The sequence below is a fragment of the Patiria miniata genome, unplaced genomic scaffold (genome assembly GCF_015706575.1).
Source record: "Patiria miniata isolate m_02_andy unplaced genomic scaffold, ASM1570657v1 HiC_scaffold_9, whole genome shotgun sequence".
NCBI lineage: Eukaryota > Metazoa > Echinodermata > Asteroidea > Valvatida > Asterinidae > Patiria > Patiria miniata.
In genome coordinates, this window is record NW_024037076.1 from 8,688,432 (window position 1) to 8,708,577 (window position 20,146).

At 41.1% G+C, this 20,146-nt stretch overlaps 1 protein-coding gene across 1 annotated transcript in view; it reads right to left on the minus strand.

The window, feature by feature from the left end:
- Nucleotides 1-2,250: 2,250 nt before the first annotated feature.
- The window catches only part of LOC119720417, a 39,283-nt gene continuing 21,387 nt past the window's right edge, over nt 2,251-20,146 (minus strand). Inside the window, exons 6-14 of the mRNA XM_038190082.1 lie at nt 16,848-16,979; nt 14,394-14,589; nt 11,989-12,110; nt 9,980-10,288; nt 8,666-8,968; nt 7,107-7,373; nt 5,632-5,778; nt 4,722-4,862; nt 2,251-2,913 (exon numbers count right to left, since the gene is read on the minus strand). Coding sequence (XP_038046010.1) covers nt 2,453-2,913; nt 4,722-4,862; nt 5,632-5,778; nt 7,107-7,373; nt 8,666-8,968; nt 9,980-10,288; nt 11,989-12,110; nt 14,394-14,589; nt 16,848-16,979 — 2,078 coding nt within the window. The 3' untranslated portion in view covers nt 2,251-2,452. The remainder of the gene's footprint in view (nt 2,914-4,721; nt 4,863-5,631; nt 5,779-7,106; nt 7,374-8,665; nt 8,969-9,979; nt 10,289-11,988; nt 12,111-14,393; nt 14,590-16,847; nt 16,980-20,146) is intronic.

The window sequence follows — 20,146 nt, forward strand, 5'->3', positions numbered from 1 at the left end:
GATACAGTTTCTTAGAATATTTTCTGTGATTAACTGATTTCTGCAGTGTTCCATCATATTGGATCACACTGTGGCATGCAACCAAAGAACAACGTATACATGTTTATATGGGGAGTCAATACAGTGTTCGTGCAAAATAAAGATGGGCATGGGCGTCACAAGGATTTTTTGTAGAGGGGGTAAAGCAGATTTCCCCCCCCCCCCCCCCCCAAATCCCTGTATTTTCCAGCATATTCTCGATTATCATTTTTCGAGGGTGGGCTGGGGCATTTGGCCCCCAACCCAATAAATTACCAGCAATATATGACTGATGTTTTATTTTTTTTTTGTCTGCTTTTCCCTTTAGGAAGCCCAGATTCACTGTGTTGTTGTATTTATTATTGCATATTTAGGAAAGATCATCCTTTTGATGACTTTCTGTGTTTAGAGATATAATCTATTTCCATGGATTTGAAGGATTTAGATTTCCCTAACTTTGATTACATGTACATGTATATCCACCTTATTTCTTGTTCACATTTAGTTAACTTCTTGAGTACACAAAGTTCAAGAATAGATTTCCTTATTTTACTATATATTCCTCATCATCTATTTTCCACTTTTTTATGAACATATTCTTAGATTTATACTTTAGTGTATAAATTCATAGTTCCTTTGTCCTGTGTAGATGCCCATAGTGCAGTGTAGTATAGCCACTGTTTAGACCCTTAATCTCCTAGTTGCTGCATATATAATGAGGTGCACTCAGTTTCTTGGAAGGCACCATACCTTAGTACAGGGAGGCAGGAAGTCTGCCAAGTATGTTTATTACCCTGCAGAGATTTCTTTTGTCCAGTGTTTATTGGAGCGTGTGACCTAAGATACCAGTAGTGTCTTATTAGACTGGCACACTAGTCCTTACGTTTATGTGATGCAGCATATATTACTCATATTTCTCTTTTTACACTTAATTAAGCATGCCGTCTGCATATTTGTTTAGCATTTATTTAGTTATGTTATTTCTCCATAGTCCTTTTTTGTGTTATTAATTCATTTTTCCTAAGTTAGTTTCTTTATGGATCCTTAGGTTATAATGATGAGTGGACTGATTTAAGTCTATGGTTTGCTGAGTCCATAGTCATATATATTTAGAGGTCACTGCACATGTGCTTTAGTTATTTCCTATTTTGTCTTTGCAAGTTAAAGCATTCACATGCCTTGTATTAATTCATTTTGGAATTTAACTTGACTTTACGGTTAGAAGCAAATTGTGTTATCGAGTTCGATTTATCTCTTTTGATTGCATTAGATTCTCTAAGGATTATTATTGTTCTTTATATAATTTACTTTGCTGGATTGGTATTTCCTAAAGCATTGTATTTATATGGAATTTCTATTTTGTATCTTTTCAGGGTTTGTTTTGTTTGTGTAAGATGCAGTTCACCATTAAATGAACCAGTCACAGTAAATGTACACCATCCTTGTCGTGTCACATTTCCCAGTGTCACACTTGCATGGTTTCAAATAACCAGTAATAGTTTTACTGACCGTACAAATCAAAAATCAAAGGTTGTTGAGATGGACTTTGTTTTTGCAAGAGTATGATTTGATCATACAACATATACAGGGAAAAGAAAATGTGACCTGCCATAGCATAATGAGGAATAACTCCCACTGTTGACTTTTCAAGTTAAGTACATCATGTAAAAGCTCAAATCATTGGCTTATGATATCACATTTAATTCTGTATCTTAATTTATTCCGAAGATATGTCACAGCAACTTCAACAAGTGTCCTGCAAAATTTCCAGACAAACGGCTTTGAAAAAAAGACATGCCTTGTGCCGGCGGCCAACAGCAGTAAAAAACATTCTTCAGTTTTTTTTTTCCCTTTTTTTTTTTTTTTTGCAAACAAAAATACACATTGTGAATCTTGGACACCTGGGCCACTCAAAAATACAAAATAATCAATATCGATTTTGACACAATTTTGCTAGTATGTCCAACTTCAGGCGTGTATTACTCAAAACAAGGTTTTGGGGGACATTCCTCATTTCGCCTTAGTAGGTAACAAATATCCTTGTAGATGCTCTATACATGTATTATTAGTTATCTTGCGAGCGCGAGTGGAACACGGAATAATGTAGTGCGTCTGTGTCCCACATACCACGAGGCCGAAGGCTGAGTGGTATGTGGGACACAGACGCACTACATTTTCCGTGTTCCACGAGCGCGAGCGTGATAACGAATTTATATCAAACTTGACGCACAGTACAGTTGGAATGAGCACGCTTTACACGGACATTCAGCAGTTTAGCGTATGCAGCTGGTGTGGCGCTCGCATCTTGGAACAGCGGAATACGCAGAGTGCGGTATGGACCGTGGCCGTGCGGTATGGTTATATGTAGCACGGCTTGTTGCCATGGATCGACCAATCAGGATCGAGGATTCAAGTTTGCTTGAAGATAAAATAATTAATCTAAATCTTGCACCAACGCAACCCGATCTGCACTCAAGCTTAGGTCACCTTCCTCCTCTCTGTTACGACTTTCAAGACTAATCTCCATCTCAAGCTGGGCTGGATGATGATCCACGGGCTCCTCCCGTCCCAGTGGGTTCGCCGGCAGCGACTGCCACAGCAGTGACCAGAAGCAGTCCAGGTCCTCCTGGGTCTGGTACCGGCCTCCCTGGATGGCCCCCGGCCAGGTGACGTAGGACAGCGTACGCAGGATGGTCTGCAGGTCCGGGGACAGGTTCTCCTGGGGGCCCAGGTCCTTGAAGATGACCGGGATGAGGTCCGTCTGAAGATGCAGCATCTGGGAGAGGGCGGCCTGGAACTCGTAGCAGCACCACTCGCTCTCGATGAAGCCCGGAGACAGGAGGAGGAGCGTCTTGCGACTGCGATGGACAGCATCCGAGATGTTGTCAATGATACCTGAAATCAATATCAATAAGATTATATGACAATAAAGCTCCATTTTGCTTCAAGTTAAATGAAGACATGGCCTTTTATTACAAATGTTCAATTTACACTCAGCCCAAAAAAAGGAAGTCCCCCCTTCCAATACTTTTTTGACTAACTCAAAAACTACTGAGGACCTCTTGCTTAAATAACGACTAATCAGTACAGAAATTCCTTAGTAATCCAGCCATATACTTTATTTGGCCCAAAACAGTCATAATGTGTACAAATTTCCTTGCAGGCTGTGGTTCACACTCACCTTGCACGTATACAAAAGTGCAACTTTTTTTTCGTAATTTGAGTCGTAATTTGTGTTGTAACTTGAGCAAGATGTGCCCAGTAGTTTTTGAGTTAGACAAAAGAGTATTAAGGGGGACCTTTTTGAGTTGAGTGTACAATTTAATCAATATCTTTGTCCAAGGCTAGCAGCCTTAAACCCACAAATGCCATGTAGCCAGGGATCACGATACAATGTAAGTCAACTACATTGATCTCCATTAGTACAAACTGGATAGGACACGCGTATACTTACGCGCAGTGAAGATTTGGAAAACGCGGACACAAACAGCTGGGTAGTCCAGTGCGGGTTTAACGTCTACGAACGTGCATGCGTGACGTGCACGTGCTGCGTGGTCTGTCTGTGACGAACGCATTTCAAACTTTCAAACCTTCACCAATGACTATGTGTGCCTACAAAAGATGGAGGGTGCTATGTGCTATCCAGTCTTACTAATGGAGATCAATGGTCAACTACATCTTGCCACAAAGATGGCTCAAATATTTTGTTCAGTGATATCAACCCATGATAGTTTCATTGCAACAAACAAATCAAGAGACAATATGCACTCGGCATCATTTCATTTAACCAGCTATACTGGTGCAATTGCAATTTAGTTTTTCTTTAGATATTTATTTTTTTGGCTGACCGAATGACCCTATTTCAGCGGGGGGAAAAAAGAACCACAGAAATAATAAAAAGGGATGCCCTAAATGAAATGCTTGAATATTCTACTCCCTGGATGAATATAAGTGAATGCTAGGCATACAATGTGCACCCAAATTGTCTTTAGCGAGTAAGCACAATTCTAAACACTGTGAATAGAACTTCCATTGCACGGTGTCACTTCTGCTGGTGGTGACGCTGTTTTAAATTGAGATAAATTGAATCTGATTGTTCTTAACCTGTCGAACAGTTTGCATCAATATAAATATGATGAACTTGTCGAACTTTTAAACAGTTTTTAACCTGAATAAATTGGCTTTTAGAGGTCAACCAATCAGATGACAAGGATTTTTTCAGGTGTTATATAAAACAAATAATGAATGTTTCACGTTCGTGCAATGGAAAGAATAATTTTATTCAGTGACAGATGAAATGTTCCATTCCACTCGGCTTCGCCTCGTGATCTGTCACCTCATGAAATTATTCTTACCATTGCACTCATATAATGAATGTTTCACGTTCGTGCAATGGTAAGAATAATTTCATTCAGTGACAGATGAAATGTTCCATTCCACTCGGCTTCGCCTCGTGATCTGTCACCTCATGAAATTATTCTTACCATTGCACCCATATAATGAATGTTTCACGTTCGTGCAATGGAAAGAATAATTTCATTCAGTGACAGATGAAATGTTCCATTCCACTCGGCTTCGCCTCGTGATCTGTCACCTCATGAAATTATTCTTACCATTGCACTCACAAACATTCATTATTTGTATAATATTTTGTTTGCATTGTTTTTGATACACACTGTATAGGCAAACAAGCTAACACTCACTTTTTCCAGGCAGGAAGTATCTGTAGTGGACGCAGACGCGGTATCCATCCTGCTCCAGACGGGGTATCAGGTCCCGCATCACAAACTCCTCATCAGGACTGCTGCTCTTGTAGGAGATGAAGACATCAAACTCTTTGTCTTCTAGATTGGAACACACACAAACAAAGATTGTCTCATATGTAGTTAGGAAGCATCTTAGTTGGAGATTCGGTATGTTCACTCCTTTCCATGGGCAGAAGAGATTTAATTGGCAATTACATGTACAACTGAAAGCAGAGAACATTTTGTCACCGTTTTCACGAACTACTGATAGCACTCACGCACTAGTGGGTGTTACTTTGTGAAAACCACGAAATCAACAATTTTGGTTTCAAAAACTAACACCCGTTGTGCACGCGCAAATCAGACATGCAATATAATGGTTTTCGTTTTCACGAACAGGAGTGTGAATGACCATTGATAAAAATAGCTGAAAACAGCTGGAAAAGGTGTCAAAAAAGCTGAACTTTGGAAATCTCCTATACTTTTGTACACAGCAAGTGAGGGAAAAAAGTATGTACATGTAGCGGTAATACAATTCACAAAAAAATGCTTTAAAAGGTTTGACACAAATTTAATCCATCCATATTCTTGTGGACTTCAATAAAATTTTAGTTAAAAACCGTTCTACTGGTAAAATTAAAATCACTGTTACTTCGCGAAAACGGAAATGTATGGAGTACGCGTATGCAGTACCGCACTGCGCCGGGTGTTACTTGGTGATGACGAAAAATACAGCGGTTCTGTAAAATACACATGCGTGTCGGGCACTCGATCACGCGCACTTGTGTGTTACTTTGTGATTTACTACTCTTTTAACATTGTTTAAAAAAAAGGATTAAGAATGAGTTTTATTATTCATTTTCTTTACCTTTGTTTTTGCCAGCTCTTCGTGCCCGCCAGAGTTTGATTTCTTTGCGGTAGCGATGGGCAAAGATACTCGCTAGCAGCAATATGATAATGCACAGGCCTCCAGATATAGAGAATCCTAGCTTGGCTCCAGTTGAGATACTGTTGTCTGTGGGAAAACATTTTTAAAAGAAACTAATATGAAAGCGTAATGTCTCTTAAACTTTTTAAACAAGTCCATAGATTCTTCATTTTCCGTTGACGAAAAAGTCCCGATCGACGTACATGTAATAAACAATTTCTTACTGCTGTGATGTGGTATGATGAAGTTTTTGACACCCGAGGGGCACATAGCACCCAAGGCAAAGCCGTGGGTGCTATGCTTCCCGTGGGGGTTAAAATCGGCATAACCCACATCACAGCAGTCAACAATTATTTTGTTATAAATATGGTGCCAATAACTCAAAAAGATATATGGTTGTAGCTAATACTGCGCGAGAAATAAAATAAATCACTGCGATGTAACCTTTGTTATCTGAAGGTTTTGATGCCCTTCCGGACATGAGACTGAGCGCTTGACGTTGCAGTTCTCATTGCGCAAAGCTATAGCACGCCAGCAGGTTCCATATGCTCGTGCGCGCATCGCACGCAATGAACACAGTGCGATATCACCCTCAGTGTGTGACATGCATTTCTATTGTCCAGACACATGGCTGTCCTAGACCAATTAAATTACAGTACCCAAGCACATGATATAGCAATCTTGGTTCTATCGTAACTTCAGGACAAGTTTTCTCAAAAGATGAACGCATCACAATAGAGAAAAGCTGCAATTGGCGGCACAAACACACAATGCATTGTGGGAATAAGTCGACATTCTTTTGTAGTGATTGCCGTATGGTATCAAATTTTGCACTAGGCGATGAAGATTAAGCAGTTTTTCATCTTTTTTTTTTTGTTGTTGTTGTTTTTTAAGACAAACAATTCTTTTAACTCACAAAAAGAAACTTGGGTAATTAGCCTTTAACTAAATAAAACCAACATAGGGCTGGATAGCTCAGTTGGTTGAGCACGGAATGGTAATCTTGAGGTTGCAGGTTCAAACCCAGCTCCAGTCAATTTCTTTGTACTTTTCAACAAAAAAACACAACACTGATTTTTGAAGCATCCATTTGTTTGCATTATCTTTTTGCAACAATATTAAGACAACAATATTTGTTGATTTGAATTCTTATCTAAATGGAGTTGTAACCCGCGGAGTACATATGCCAGGACTCTTCTTTTTACTGTAAAAAAATTGATTTGAGTCGAACATTTTTACCATGAATGAGGCAGTGAAAATCTGCGCTCATCTGTAGTGTATTGTATTACAGACATAATAATGGGGTACAACGCAATGCAGGAAGTCAACTGTGGTACTAACAGCTCGAGACAAATGCAATGATAACATTCTTTCCTTCATCTGTTTCAAAAACGTGTTCTCTGCAAAACGCTCACCTGTCACTTTGATCTGCACAGTCTTTTCAGTCCTGCCGATGGCATTCCCCACCGAGCACGTCAAATTGGCCTTGTCGTAGTCCACGTTGATGTTCTTGAACGTGTACGTTGGGCCCGTGGAGACATTAGTCGCGCGTTTGTTTGGGCATCGGAGGGTCCAGGTATAGCCCATGTGGTCTGGGTTGGCTTGGGCCGAGCAGGTGATGGTACCATCTTCGCCTTTGTTGATAGTGACTGGGTCGGGACTGACGGTCACTATAGGCACGTCTGTTTAAAGGCCCATGTAATAAAATTTGTCTAATTAATTCCTTTTAAGGCAAGTTGATGTACCCTAACATGGCGCAGCCCCGAACGAACTAGTGCCTTGCTAGAGCAAAACGTTTACCTCAAATTTCACAAGAAGTGAAATTTCATCAAGCTCCAAACATTCCCATTCATAAATCTTGAGTTTACGTGCCCGCTACTAAGTTCCACAGAAATTCCATTTTGGTGTGATTTTCCAATTTCATTTCAATGTGCACATTACGGTCCCTTTTAAAATGCGCCAACATTAAGAACATAATTTTCGGACAAACATGTAGTTGGGAATGTGAGCGGAAATAAAAGTGATTTATCAGAATTTATCAACTTGCTCAAAATGCTCACATGGGATTTTCTGAGATTTTTTCAGGTGTGCCACGTTGGGAAACACTAATGGCTGAACTGGTGCCCGATTTCCGGACCCAGGAACAGAATTTAATTATTGAAATAAAAAAGTGTTTCAAAAATTACTACCTGCAGACAAAGACTTCATAGTCTGCAAAATTTTAAAGTTGTGCTCATTTCGCAGAGAGATAATTAAGCTGGCAATAAAATTGCCTTATCACTGTGGACTGTACATGCAACTTGCACTTTTGAATAAAAATCAAAAAGACCTGATTTACACAAAATAAACAATATGCACCAACAGTTGTCCATCTCCCCTATCAAATAAGTTTTCAATCAGTTGAACAGTATATGGTTATATGGTTGAACAGTATACAAATATTGAGTGGCTAAGAGTGAAATGGGAGGAATATTATCGCAAGGTAAAATCTGGACTTTTCCATTTCACAAGGCAAAGCCGAGTGAACTGGAAAAATCCAGATTTCACCAAGCGATAATATTACCCCCATTTCACAATTTAAAGCCACTCAATATTTGTTTTATATAACTGACATATAGTTCCTTGTCATTGGATATATTTGAACTTGTATTTCAATACAAAATTGTTGGAAATGTTTGTACTCAACTCTGTTGCGCTGGCTCTTTGGAACACTACGCGCTACGCGCAACGCTGAACACGCTATCCAGCATGATTTGCACACAAATACCGCGTCATGGAACAAGAATGATCCTAACTGTTGAATAGTATTTCCCATTCCCATGGGCGAATGGGACTTTTTGAGCCCCGGCGTGAATGGGAGCAATGACGAATGTCATGTGATGTGAGTTCCACCAATCAAATAACAAGGATCTGTACGTCGGATAGAAATGGAAATATAGTCCTAATGAAATCACTAGGACAACATATTTCTTACATGAAACGTTGAGCGTTGCCATGACTTCTCTGGACCCATTCCATGCCGGACTTGCCAGGGAGAACGTCACCCTCTTGCCGTCATCCCTCGGGCCGGGCACAAACCGGACGGACGTGTTGACGTTCCAGGAGTGCCCATCCTCCGACAGCTTGGTGTAGGTTTCGGGCAGCACGCTACGCTCCTGGACGCGCCACGTCAGCCTGGGCGCTGGCTTGGCTTGGGTTACGATGCATCGGAGGGTCAGTGTCTGGCCTGAGATGATGCTGATGACGTCTTGGAATGAACACTCGGGGTAGGGATCCGCTAATAGGACATAAAGGTAGACACGAAATCATGAATATGCTGCTATGACAATAAGTATGTTTCAGGTTTAAACTAGACCACTCTTAAATGCACATAGGATCATTTGCATTTACCCAAAAGTTACATAGCGAATTATTATTAGAAAGCTTATTTAGACTAAATATCGTACTGGTACTATATTTAATTTTGGAGTATCGTGGCCTCATGGTCTGGAGCACTGAATTCATGGTCTGCAGGTAATTCTAAAGACTGTTGGTTCAAGTCCAGCACGCCTGGGGTTGTGGTGCGATGTGTGCCCTTGGGCAAAGCACTTTGTCACTCAAGTTGCTTTTCGCATAATATCCTTTTCGCATAATGCAAAGTAAATACTTTTAGCAATGCCTAAAATGGATGTTAACATTTTCAGCGATGCATTGAGCAGAATTTGTGCTATATTTTTAATAGTGAGCCTATTTCCTTTGCATAGCAAGCATTTTCCTGATGATCACATTGTCCCTTATTTTGAGATTTTCTCATCGATCGTCCACAGTTCTTTGTGAAAAAAAAATTCATCAGGTACAAAATTCTACATAAGGCCAAAAACAAAATGTCTCCGGTTTCTGGTATGGAGCTTGCCCCAAAAGTGGTGCGGCGACACGGCTTTTTTTTTTTTTTACCTGTTTTTTTTTTTTTTTTTGGCTTCAAATGTCGGCTGATGACTGCAAATGGTGCCCGACTAAACTTAGTGCAAATATATGGGAGTCCAGAGAGGCCACATAAATCTTATTCTCCATCATAACCCCATCTAAAAACACGTTAAAATTGTGCAGCAGCAGAATTCCAGTCAAACCTGTGAGTTTGGCGGTTTTGAAACATCATCTTGTATTGAAAAAAAAACTTTTTCATTTTGCCGACGCGCATGGCTACGGCGACGCGCGCGCATACCAGAAACCGGAGACTTTTTTTTGTTGGCCTAAGGGTTAATTTTAACTTGGATACGATTATGAACATGATGCAGAAAGCCCTACTTACACTGAACTCTGAGCACAACCTCGGCATAGATCAGATCTGGTGACTTGAATGTATGACCTGCGTGGCATCTGTACCCACCCTCATCTTCAAACCCCACCCCTAAGATACGAAGCTGGGACACGCCCACCGAGGGCTGCAGTATCTCGTACTGGTCGGCCTGGTCCGTGATCATCTGGTCCAGGGGTCGGTTGTGACCTCTGACCCAGCGGATTGTCCCGGCTTCCGTCTCGATCTCGCAGGTGAATGTAACGTTGCCGCCAACGAGGGCGGTGTGGTTCTGAGGGACGCGTATGAAGGGTTCGGGAATGGCTACAGAAAAAACATCAAAAACACAAAGAGTGACGACCCATTGGAAGCTCATAACAATATAAAGCTAAAAAATTAACAATATTAAAAAACTCTTTTTTGGATGCCACATTCAAAAAGCAAGGATATACATACATGTATGTATGTGAGGCGTTCTGTCAAATTGAGACAGATGTGGGTACAGGCCATATACATGTAGTAGAGAAAAATGAAGCAAAACAAAAATGGTGGTGATTTTGATATTGATAGTCTTTGAGGTCTACTGCACACATTTTTAAGAAATAGTAGAAAGAGTGTGGAATAAACATGTTTTTAAGGAAAAATATTAGGCATCTTTCATATTCACGACTACAAAACAGTTAAACCTTTGAAGGCCTTTTCTCAGTTTTCTACTTTTTTGACATGTCAACAAATTTATACAAACTTTCTTTATACCTCATTTTGACCTCAGTTGTGTCTAATTTTGCCAGGACGCCTCATCACATATGGTCCAAATATACTGTAACTGGTCTTATTTTTGAGTGACGGACGGAGGGCACTAACGCCATTTTGGGGGATATATACACATATGTGAATCTAATGTTATTGACGCACGTTTACATGTTGCTAATATACAAAAAAAATATATATTTTTACAACTTGAAGTTTTTGATTGAAGTAAAGGTACTAAACCGCTTCAATAAACTAAATCTTTTTGTTCTGTTTGTACCCAGACAATGGCATCACAGCAGCGCATTCCTTTTGTTCAAAAATATGGCCAAATAGACTTTAGTCACGAGTCGGCCATATTAAATTGAAAGCGAGGTTAGCCCTTCATTTTTGGAACTTGTGAGTGGAAATGAAAGCAACAAAGTAAAAGTTCATTACAAATTAAAACCAGTCTGCTCTGATGAATAATTTAAAACTTGTGATTAAATATACCTAATGATAATCCACATTTAAAAAAAAATTAAACGTAAGGCTCAGCGGGAACACACTCCAATCAAAATAGGAGCAAGTTCAGGCAAGGTCTATTAGTCGACTAGTGGTTTGTTCATGACATAACTTACGCCTGCACACTATTAGCAACATGCGAACGCCTGTAGTCAAACAATGGTCAAAACGTCATCAAGAAACGTCTTGGTCCTAGCTCCCCGTTGTGCTTTATGATGCGCGCGGCAATTGGCAACCAGCGATGGAACCGTGCCCCATTGTATAGTATACTGGCGCCATTTTGTATGGGCTGCCGTAAGCGCATAAATTGAAGCCGTGGTTGGCAACATATTTTTCCAAAAAAGTCCTCATAACGCCATCAACACATAGTAAAAAGGCATATGTAGGAATTACTTTGTAGCTTTGTTGAAAATGTTGTATTTTCAAGTATCAAATACTATTTTGGTGATCTGTAATAACTCTTCTTCATTTTTGCAGTGTTGGACCTTCCATAGTTTTGCAGGCCGTGGTTGGCAAAAATCCAGTTTGCCAACCAAGCGCAGAAAGGTCTATAGTAGTCCAACCATTGTCGGGTTGACTGAGTTTGGGCTAACTTAGTCAAACGATGGTTAACGATAGTTTTTGAACTTGCCCCAGCCTGGCAACCCATTCAACAGTTTACAATTTTCAAAATACCGTAGATTATCAGCAAACACAATCGAAAATGGCCTCCTTGTAGGTCTATAATTGACACCACAGCGACACAACTATTACAATGTGCCCGGCATTACCTATGACGGTGACATTCACATGCCGTCTGTATGAATTACCATCCCTGTCAATAAATTTACACACGTAGCAGCCATTGGCAGATGTATCCTGTGCATGGACAATACTGGTTATCGCAATGGGACTGTTGAAAAAAATACAAAATTACAAAGATTAAACTACAAAGTGAATTATGTTGATGGGTTTGTTAAGTTCAGTTAAAAACTGAGAGTGCAGTTGAAAAAAACGGTAACTGAATAAAAAAAAATTTCCTGGCGATATCAACTAATTCAATTTTCTTTTAGGGTCCGTCTCAAATCATATTTAATAATAATAATAATAATAACAGGTTCTTATATAGCGCTTTTAAATAAGATCAAAGCGCTTTACATTATTATTACCCCTAATCATTGGGCCAATTAAACATTCCAAATACCATCTCAGCTCCCTGGGGAGTATACAGCTCGATGCTGCCTGTTAGGCACAAGGAAGCTAATTCAAGCACAATAACCATCACTGCCCTCATAGGTACCCATTTACTCCTGGGTGGAGAGAAGCAATGAGTGACAAAGTGCCTTGCTCAAGGGCACACTCACCATGACCCTGCCAGGACTCGAACCCACGACCTGCAGCTTTACCAACAGACCACGAATCAGTGCCCTTAACCACGAGGCCACAGCACTCCATATTTTGGACGAGTTACAGACAAGTTGCGGACACTTTATGCACGTCAGGTATAAGTTGCGGGATTCCGAACAACTTCTCCACAATAATCTTTTCGCAATGAGCAATTGGCGAGTCATGCAGTTGCTAAGGAAAATTTCCCTGGAGCATGTCCGGGACAAATGCAGACTTTCTTCCGGACAAAGTGAACGATTCTACCTGCTGTACACTGTAGGCCTACTTGCCTGAAACTCATCCCGGATAAGAATTGAGATGGGCCCAAAAAGAATTTTAAACTTTTCGGTAATATTCCAACCAAGAAACCCTTTAATTCTTTTTGGGGGCGTCAGCTGCAGCCCTCTGAAAAATGATTTTATTTTGGGCTTCACCAGATTCTGCATGTATACATACACGTACATGTAGAGATTAGAGGCAACACCGCTTGCCCATCGCCAATAGACCACTATAGATATATGACTGCCACATCCGCATTTTCCAAACGTGCGTGTCATTAATCCTAACCCCGAGCACTTTTATCAGTATCCTGAATCAGCCAAAATCCACAAATTTTGTCAAAAAATGCTGGTGTCCTCATGAGTAAATCAGAATCCACCAGTGTAGTACATACATTTAAAGGGAAAATACAACATTTGCAAACATCAAAAAATAAAACTACCAAATCATTTTGAAATACCTTGCTGGACTGTTAGTGAATGACAGTGTAAAGCATCCTGTAAAATCATGGCACCTGGTATACTGTCATTTTCAAGAAAAGTGGTATTTTTGTATCAATTTCCAACGCTGGTCGGCCGACCAGCATTGGAAAAAACTGGCTTTTTTGTTCAAATACTGGCCCCAATTGACCATGGCACTTGTTTGCAATCGATTACACACCTATGAACGGGTACAAGCCAGCTAGACTGGTTCCCTGACCTTATACAATTCCCCAATGTATGTAAACTGCTCTGTTTCTTCTTATATGGAGTCAGGGAACCAGACTACAGGAAAATGATTGTTTTTCTTGGTTTTTAAAGCATTTTCGAACCCAAAACCTCAAAAAAGTCAGTGTAACTATATTTGCTATATATTTCCAACCCCCCAATTTCTGAAAATTACAGCAAAAGCAAATGATGTATATTCCCTTTAAACTCCATCAAATTACAAAGTCCCCCAACTGCTCAATATGCAAAGTATCCTGAATCCATTAAAATCCTGCAGTGCCGCTAGGCTTACTGTCCTTGAATCCATCGAAATCCCCCAACTAGTTTTTCACTATGGAGGTATCCTGAATCAGCCCAAATCCTACAAAACAGGGGTGTGAATTTTGATGGATTCAGGGCCCAATTTCACGGCGCTGCTAAGCACACGATTTTCTGCTAACAGAGCCTTTGTCTATTTCATGGAGATCGTAAGCATAAGCACAGCAAAAGGCACGCTTACTTCCGAGGAAAAATTTGCTTAACTTAGTGACGTAACAATAGCAATCTCCATGCACGCGTGACTGTTAGCACACACACGCCGTGAAATAGTGCTTAAGGTTAGCAAATTTTTCTGCTATGCTAAACACAACTTTTCTGCTAACTGTTAAGCAGCGCCGTGAAATTGGGCCCAGGTAATAAGTTAGGGTTTGTGCATGCATGTCTGAGACATATTTATCGTCACTGTTATTGGTCCAAACGTCAAGGGGCGGTGCTCAAATCAAGTGTACTGTAAAATGCAAATCAAAAGCAGGCGAGTGTAGAAAGTGAACTGAACAAAAGCCAACCTTGGAGAATAGGGCTTTGTCTCTTCATGGGCGGTGGCCGGCAGGGATGCGTTCTGTCCATCTTTCATGTCTTTGGTCCAGGACCACGCCCTCGGTGACGGCATGCCATACGCTGTGCAATTCAGAGTTAATGTCTCTCCATAGGTCACATAGGCTTCAGTCTCCATAGGCTCCAGTACCTTGATTTGTGGATCACCTTTGAGAAGAAAATAGACGAAGACATCTTAAAAAATGTAATCTAGACATGTCTCAATCAATTCTAATCTACCTGATTCTACCACCACTCCTCAGTATCTTACTATTGTATAGACTTTTTTCACGAGTCGGCCACATTAAATTATAATTTCAGGTAAAATCTTCATTTTTGGAACTTACGAAGAGAAATAAAAGCAATGACATATATTGCAAATTTATAAAGTACCGGTACATGTATATTACAAATTTATACCAGTCGGCTCCAGGGATTAATTACTTAAAATTCTGTTATTAAATGTGTTAAACATACCCTAATGTTTGAAGCCACATTTTTAAAAGAAATGAAAGTGAGGCTATAATGTTTTATATATCTGGCACTGTCCCATTCAATAGTTCACAATCAGCCGCGACTCCAGGGGCGCGTGCTCGTTCCTTACACTAACCCCTGGCTGTGATGATGACGTAAATTGACGCTGAATGGCTATTCACAGCGTACTGCACGCGCATTTCGAAGATTGCACGCCGGGCGCGCCCACGAGGCGCTCGCGTGCTTTGCACGTAACGTCACGTACGAAAAAAAAACATGATTCAAAAGTCGCGATGCCTGTACGATATGGATTATGTCAGCCGCGTTTTTCGCTAAAAAAAACCCTGTATCTGTGGTTGTAAAGGCACGAAAGGGGTACGTACATTTAATACAAATCTTTGCTAATTAACACAACATCCAAACGTTGTGTTTGAAAAGATTGATTCTTCAAAATCACAACTTTTAATGTTTTAAAGATGGCGTCGGCACGTAAAACGGATAAACTGCAGCCCTAATTATAATGTGCCGTATTTTGGCACATTTAAATTACACAATTCCAGGGGTTACGATCGCGCAAGGCATGATGGGAAACAACATGGCGCTGCAAGATCGTACCCACGGGGCACGATCGAGGTTGGTTAACAATGTACAGAATACACTGGGAGCACGACAAAAGTCAGAGAACGTCTTGTACAATGTTTCCAAATGTTGTATGGAATGAAATTGTCACGGGACACACAAGTAGCAAAATGAGGTGTTTGTTTGAAAATCTAGTCAACTATTGAAAATCAAGTCCTTGGAGTAACATAATGCCCAACTGACTAGCCTTGTGCAAAGAATGAATCACGCTAAAATTAATCTAAAGTGTGGGTTAATTCTATAGGGTCCAAACTGTGACTTTTTTTTGTCATTACCTTAATTGGTACGTACCTGTATGTACCTGGTATTTCAAAAACGGCATTTAAGTATCATTAGACATTCCAATTCATAGTAGCTTGGAGGACAAGTGAAAACGAAAAATCAAAGGCAGCAGATGTAACAGGGACATCAAAACAAGTGGACGTCAAATTTGCAGAACAGGGCAGCGCGGCATTGCAATTACATCAGCCGGTGACAACATGGAATTTTTATCAGCACAGATGCTATGTGTTACCATTCAGCAATTCAAACTCAAATTCAATTCAGTTTTATGAAAACGGCACGGCAGACCAACATGACCAATGGGATGTATAGACCAAGGGAACGCATAGAGCAAAGGGTTATCTGCTCCGTTCACAAGTACCCCCTCACCGGCAAAGGAAGTACAGTTGGGGGTGACCGACCGACGCCATCTTGCCTGACTGCAATTCATTTGCCGCGAAGCGCGGCCGGTGCGTGTAAATAGAACAAATCCCCTGGTGTACGTGCGTCACACACAAGGAATGGTGCGCGTCAACCAGCGAAATGTCCCGCCCATGGGACGTCGTTGTTAGGTAAAAGGGCGCCCTCTTTTGGTAGCGCACGGAGAGCTCATTGGACCAATGGGACGTCGTACCAATCGGCCAATCGGACCAATTGGATGTCGGACCAATGGGTTGTCGGACCAATGGGTTGTCGGACCAATGTGACGTCGGACCAATCGGATGTCGGACCAATGGGTTGTCGGACCAATGGGGCGTCGGACCAATGGGACGTCGCACCAATGGGCCGTCGGACCAATTGGATGTCGGACCAATGGGTTGTCGGACCAATGGGACGTCGGACCAATGGGACGTCGGACCAATCGGACGTTGGACCAATGGGATGTCGGACCAATGGGGCATCGGACTATAGAGATGTCCCCCAGGTTACCAGTCAAACCGTCATTCCTTGTACAATTGGTTCTGAAATATTTTGATGGAATGAGCAAACCAAGCATATAAGATCAACTTTGCCCAATTTTAACAGTAGCATGTAAATCTGCACAGCCTTACTTTGGTTGCAGTGACTTCCTCGTAGACCCAGGGGACACATGCACACGCCATTGAAACTGTGGCATTCCACTCCCGGGGCACATTCAGAGCAATCTTGTTCACATCTGCCGCCATATTTGCCGGATGGACAACCTGATAAAGAAAATTTAACCACGTAAAAGCTTTGAAGATGGCAAGAGAACGGATGAAGAAGACCTGGCATGCCTGGAACAAAGACAAATAACAGAATGCTTTGAATTTTGAACAACAAACCAACTGATTATAAGTTTCACCAACAGCAGCTTCGGATGTTCACTCACTGAACTCAGTGTTTCGTCTCCCGCACTCTGATGGCTGTCTAGAGAACAATATTTATACAATATAAAACATTTACCCGCCCAGGCCGCGATTTTATTTTCCCCAAACAATATCCACATCAGATATGTACGCTATGACGTTTTGGACTTTACTTCTCTTAAAAAATGAGAAAAAAATATAAAATTCAAAAAAAAGAAATGAACTTTTTATTTCGCCAGTCGGATGGGGACTGACAGCGAAATAGATACATTGTAACAGCTTTCATGATACCGCGTGGTGATACCCTGCGTTTGTTCAATAAGCGGAGTTACTCTCTATCAACCCACTGAGTATGACAGATCGGAGAGAGAGATAATGGTTTTGCACAAGAATTCATGCCACGTGGGTAAGGGCAGGCACAAAAAAAAGTGATCACTTTGTCCAAGCCAGATATTCAGTTTTTTTCGGGTTGGTTCGGGTTTTGGTCGGTTCGGGCCAGTTTTACCCAGTTATTTTTTTCGGGTCAGGTTGGGTCGGTTTGAGGGAGCTAAGGCCCCCCCAAAAAAAATTTGTTGGTCTCTGGTCAGCGCGAGCGTCGATTTTAATCATGCGCGTCAACCTTTTTTTTTCTTCAATTTGTCCGCGGTAGCTACAGCAGCACCCTCTATTGCCGCACCTCCTCAAATTTTTGTACCAAGGAATGGGGAAATTGCACATGATGGAGGGCACCAACATGACCAAGGCAATTTATGGAGGACCCCAATGTATATGAGGACACAACAGAAGCAAAATAGTACCCACCTTGTCTGTACAATCCAAGCTTGAAAAAAAAAAGGCCAAAAAAAAAAAAAAAAAACGTGTCGCCGCATCAATTCCAGAACTTTGGTCTGACCAGAGACCAAATTTGTTTTGGCCTAGGATCGGTTTCAGTTCGGATTCAGTTTATATCTCTGACATTTCGGGTCAGTTTGGCCTGGTCAACCCGACACGATGCACATCATTAGTCCAGGGGTGCTCCAACAAGTCCCACAGCTACTAGGGTATTTGTCACTTTGCTTCTTTACAGTAGAAGTAAATTTTGACTCGCTATATTTGGATTCACCAAACATTTCCGTACTGTGCAACTTCACCAGCAACCAAGACTGCCCGCGCATGCACGTGGTGTTTTCATTAAACAGTTTGGCTTTGCACTGAATCAGCACGTGATCTTTTTGGGCGTCCAAAAAAACAACCAAACATTGGAGCACAGTGAAGTCAAGCCCAAATACCTCTGGCTGTGCACTATCACAAGCGTTGTAATATGGCCAGTGCAGAAAATGTCCTCCTGGATGTCGAAGACTGATGTAGCGCATTTGCTACCGACTTTGAGCGCGATTATCTTCTCATCCAGGCCAGAAATTTCCAAAGTTAGGGTACCTGCTCGTAGAGGACTTGTTCCAATTCATCTAGAAATCTTCATCCATCCGGCCAAGAAACAACGATCAGTCTTCAGCTCCCACAAACATCGTCTCAAAAACATTCCTCCATGGGATTTCAAAACGGCGGACTGATTTTGCGCGTTGAATATGTATACCTTTCGCGGAGGCCCTTGGGCAAGGTTATGCATTGTACAGTTCATGCCCTCATGTTTCCATCTGTCCTGGATGACTTTTTAAGTTACGGAATTTTAAACCCAAACCGCTGTTTTAAAGTTCTGTCCAAGGATCGCAAAAAGGTGTGCGATCTTTCAGCAGAATGAAATCAATTCACACACATCCATAGTGATTTGTTTTCGTTTTGCTGAAAGAGCACTTACATGAACATTCTTGTGATCTGTGGGCAGAACTTTAAAGCCAGAGTCCATCATTTGCAGCCATCCGAAAAGTAACTGGCGTGAGTATTGTTGAAAAACATACTTGGTTGAAAGATAGTAAGGGGAGTAAGGCGCCAACAAAAAAGTCTCCGGTTTCTGGTATGCGCGCGTGTCGCCCTGGTAAAATCAAAAATGTTTTTTTTCAATAAAAGATGATGTCTCAAAACCACCAAACTCACTGGTTTGACTGGAATCCTGCTGCTGCACAATGTTAACGTGTTTTTAGATGGGGTTATGATCAAGAATAAGCTTTATGTGGCCTCTCTGGACTCCATATATTTGCACTAAGTTTAATCGGGCACCATTTGCAGTCATCAGCCGACATTTGAAGCAAAAAAAAACAGGTAAAAAAGAAAAAAAGGCCGCATCGCCGCACCACTTTTTGGGCAAGCTCTATACCAGAAACCGGAGACTTTTGGGGGGGGGGGGCCTAAACTCCCTGTGAAATTATTCTTTCTGGCAAGCTGTCACTTTGAGGTAATCAATGAAAGAAGGCCTTTCCAACGGTGCGTCTTAAGACGCACCGTAGGAAAATTTAAAATAGTACCGGTAATTCATTTTGTTATCCGGCGAAGCACGCACAAGCATTGGCACAACGCAGTACATGCGCCTGCTGTTTGCTATAATTCGTCGGATCAGAGCGCGACATCGTGTATAGCTGCAACCGGCTCAGTGAGAACATGTCTCGGACGCTGAATTCAGGTTCAATTCAAAACAAGATTCAGCAACTGTTGATTTGAAATTGAGATCCTAGAATGCTGTTTTTCTCGGAATATACAGCTGAAGCTGAGCTGAAACTTCATCAGGTTAGTTGTTCAGTATCCTTAATTAGATTTTGAACACTTTTGCTTCAAACGAACAAAATGCAAAAATTAAAAATGATGGACTATCTCTTTAAAACGGTGGTTGTGTTTAAAATTCTGTTACTTGAAAAATACATGAGTGATTTGAATGATTCTTGTACTAAAAGAAAGCTTATGAATTGGGCTTTCATCCTAGATTTTCAAAGGGCCACATGCAGAACTCCACTAAAACAATGGTCCCGACATTTGGGTTTCACCTTTTTTTTTTCTACTAACCCTGTACAGAGGCATTTAGGCTATAATTAAGTATCTTTTTACCATTATTCCATCTAACAGGTCAAACAGTTTGAAATTAATTTACCGTATTC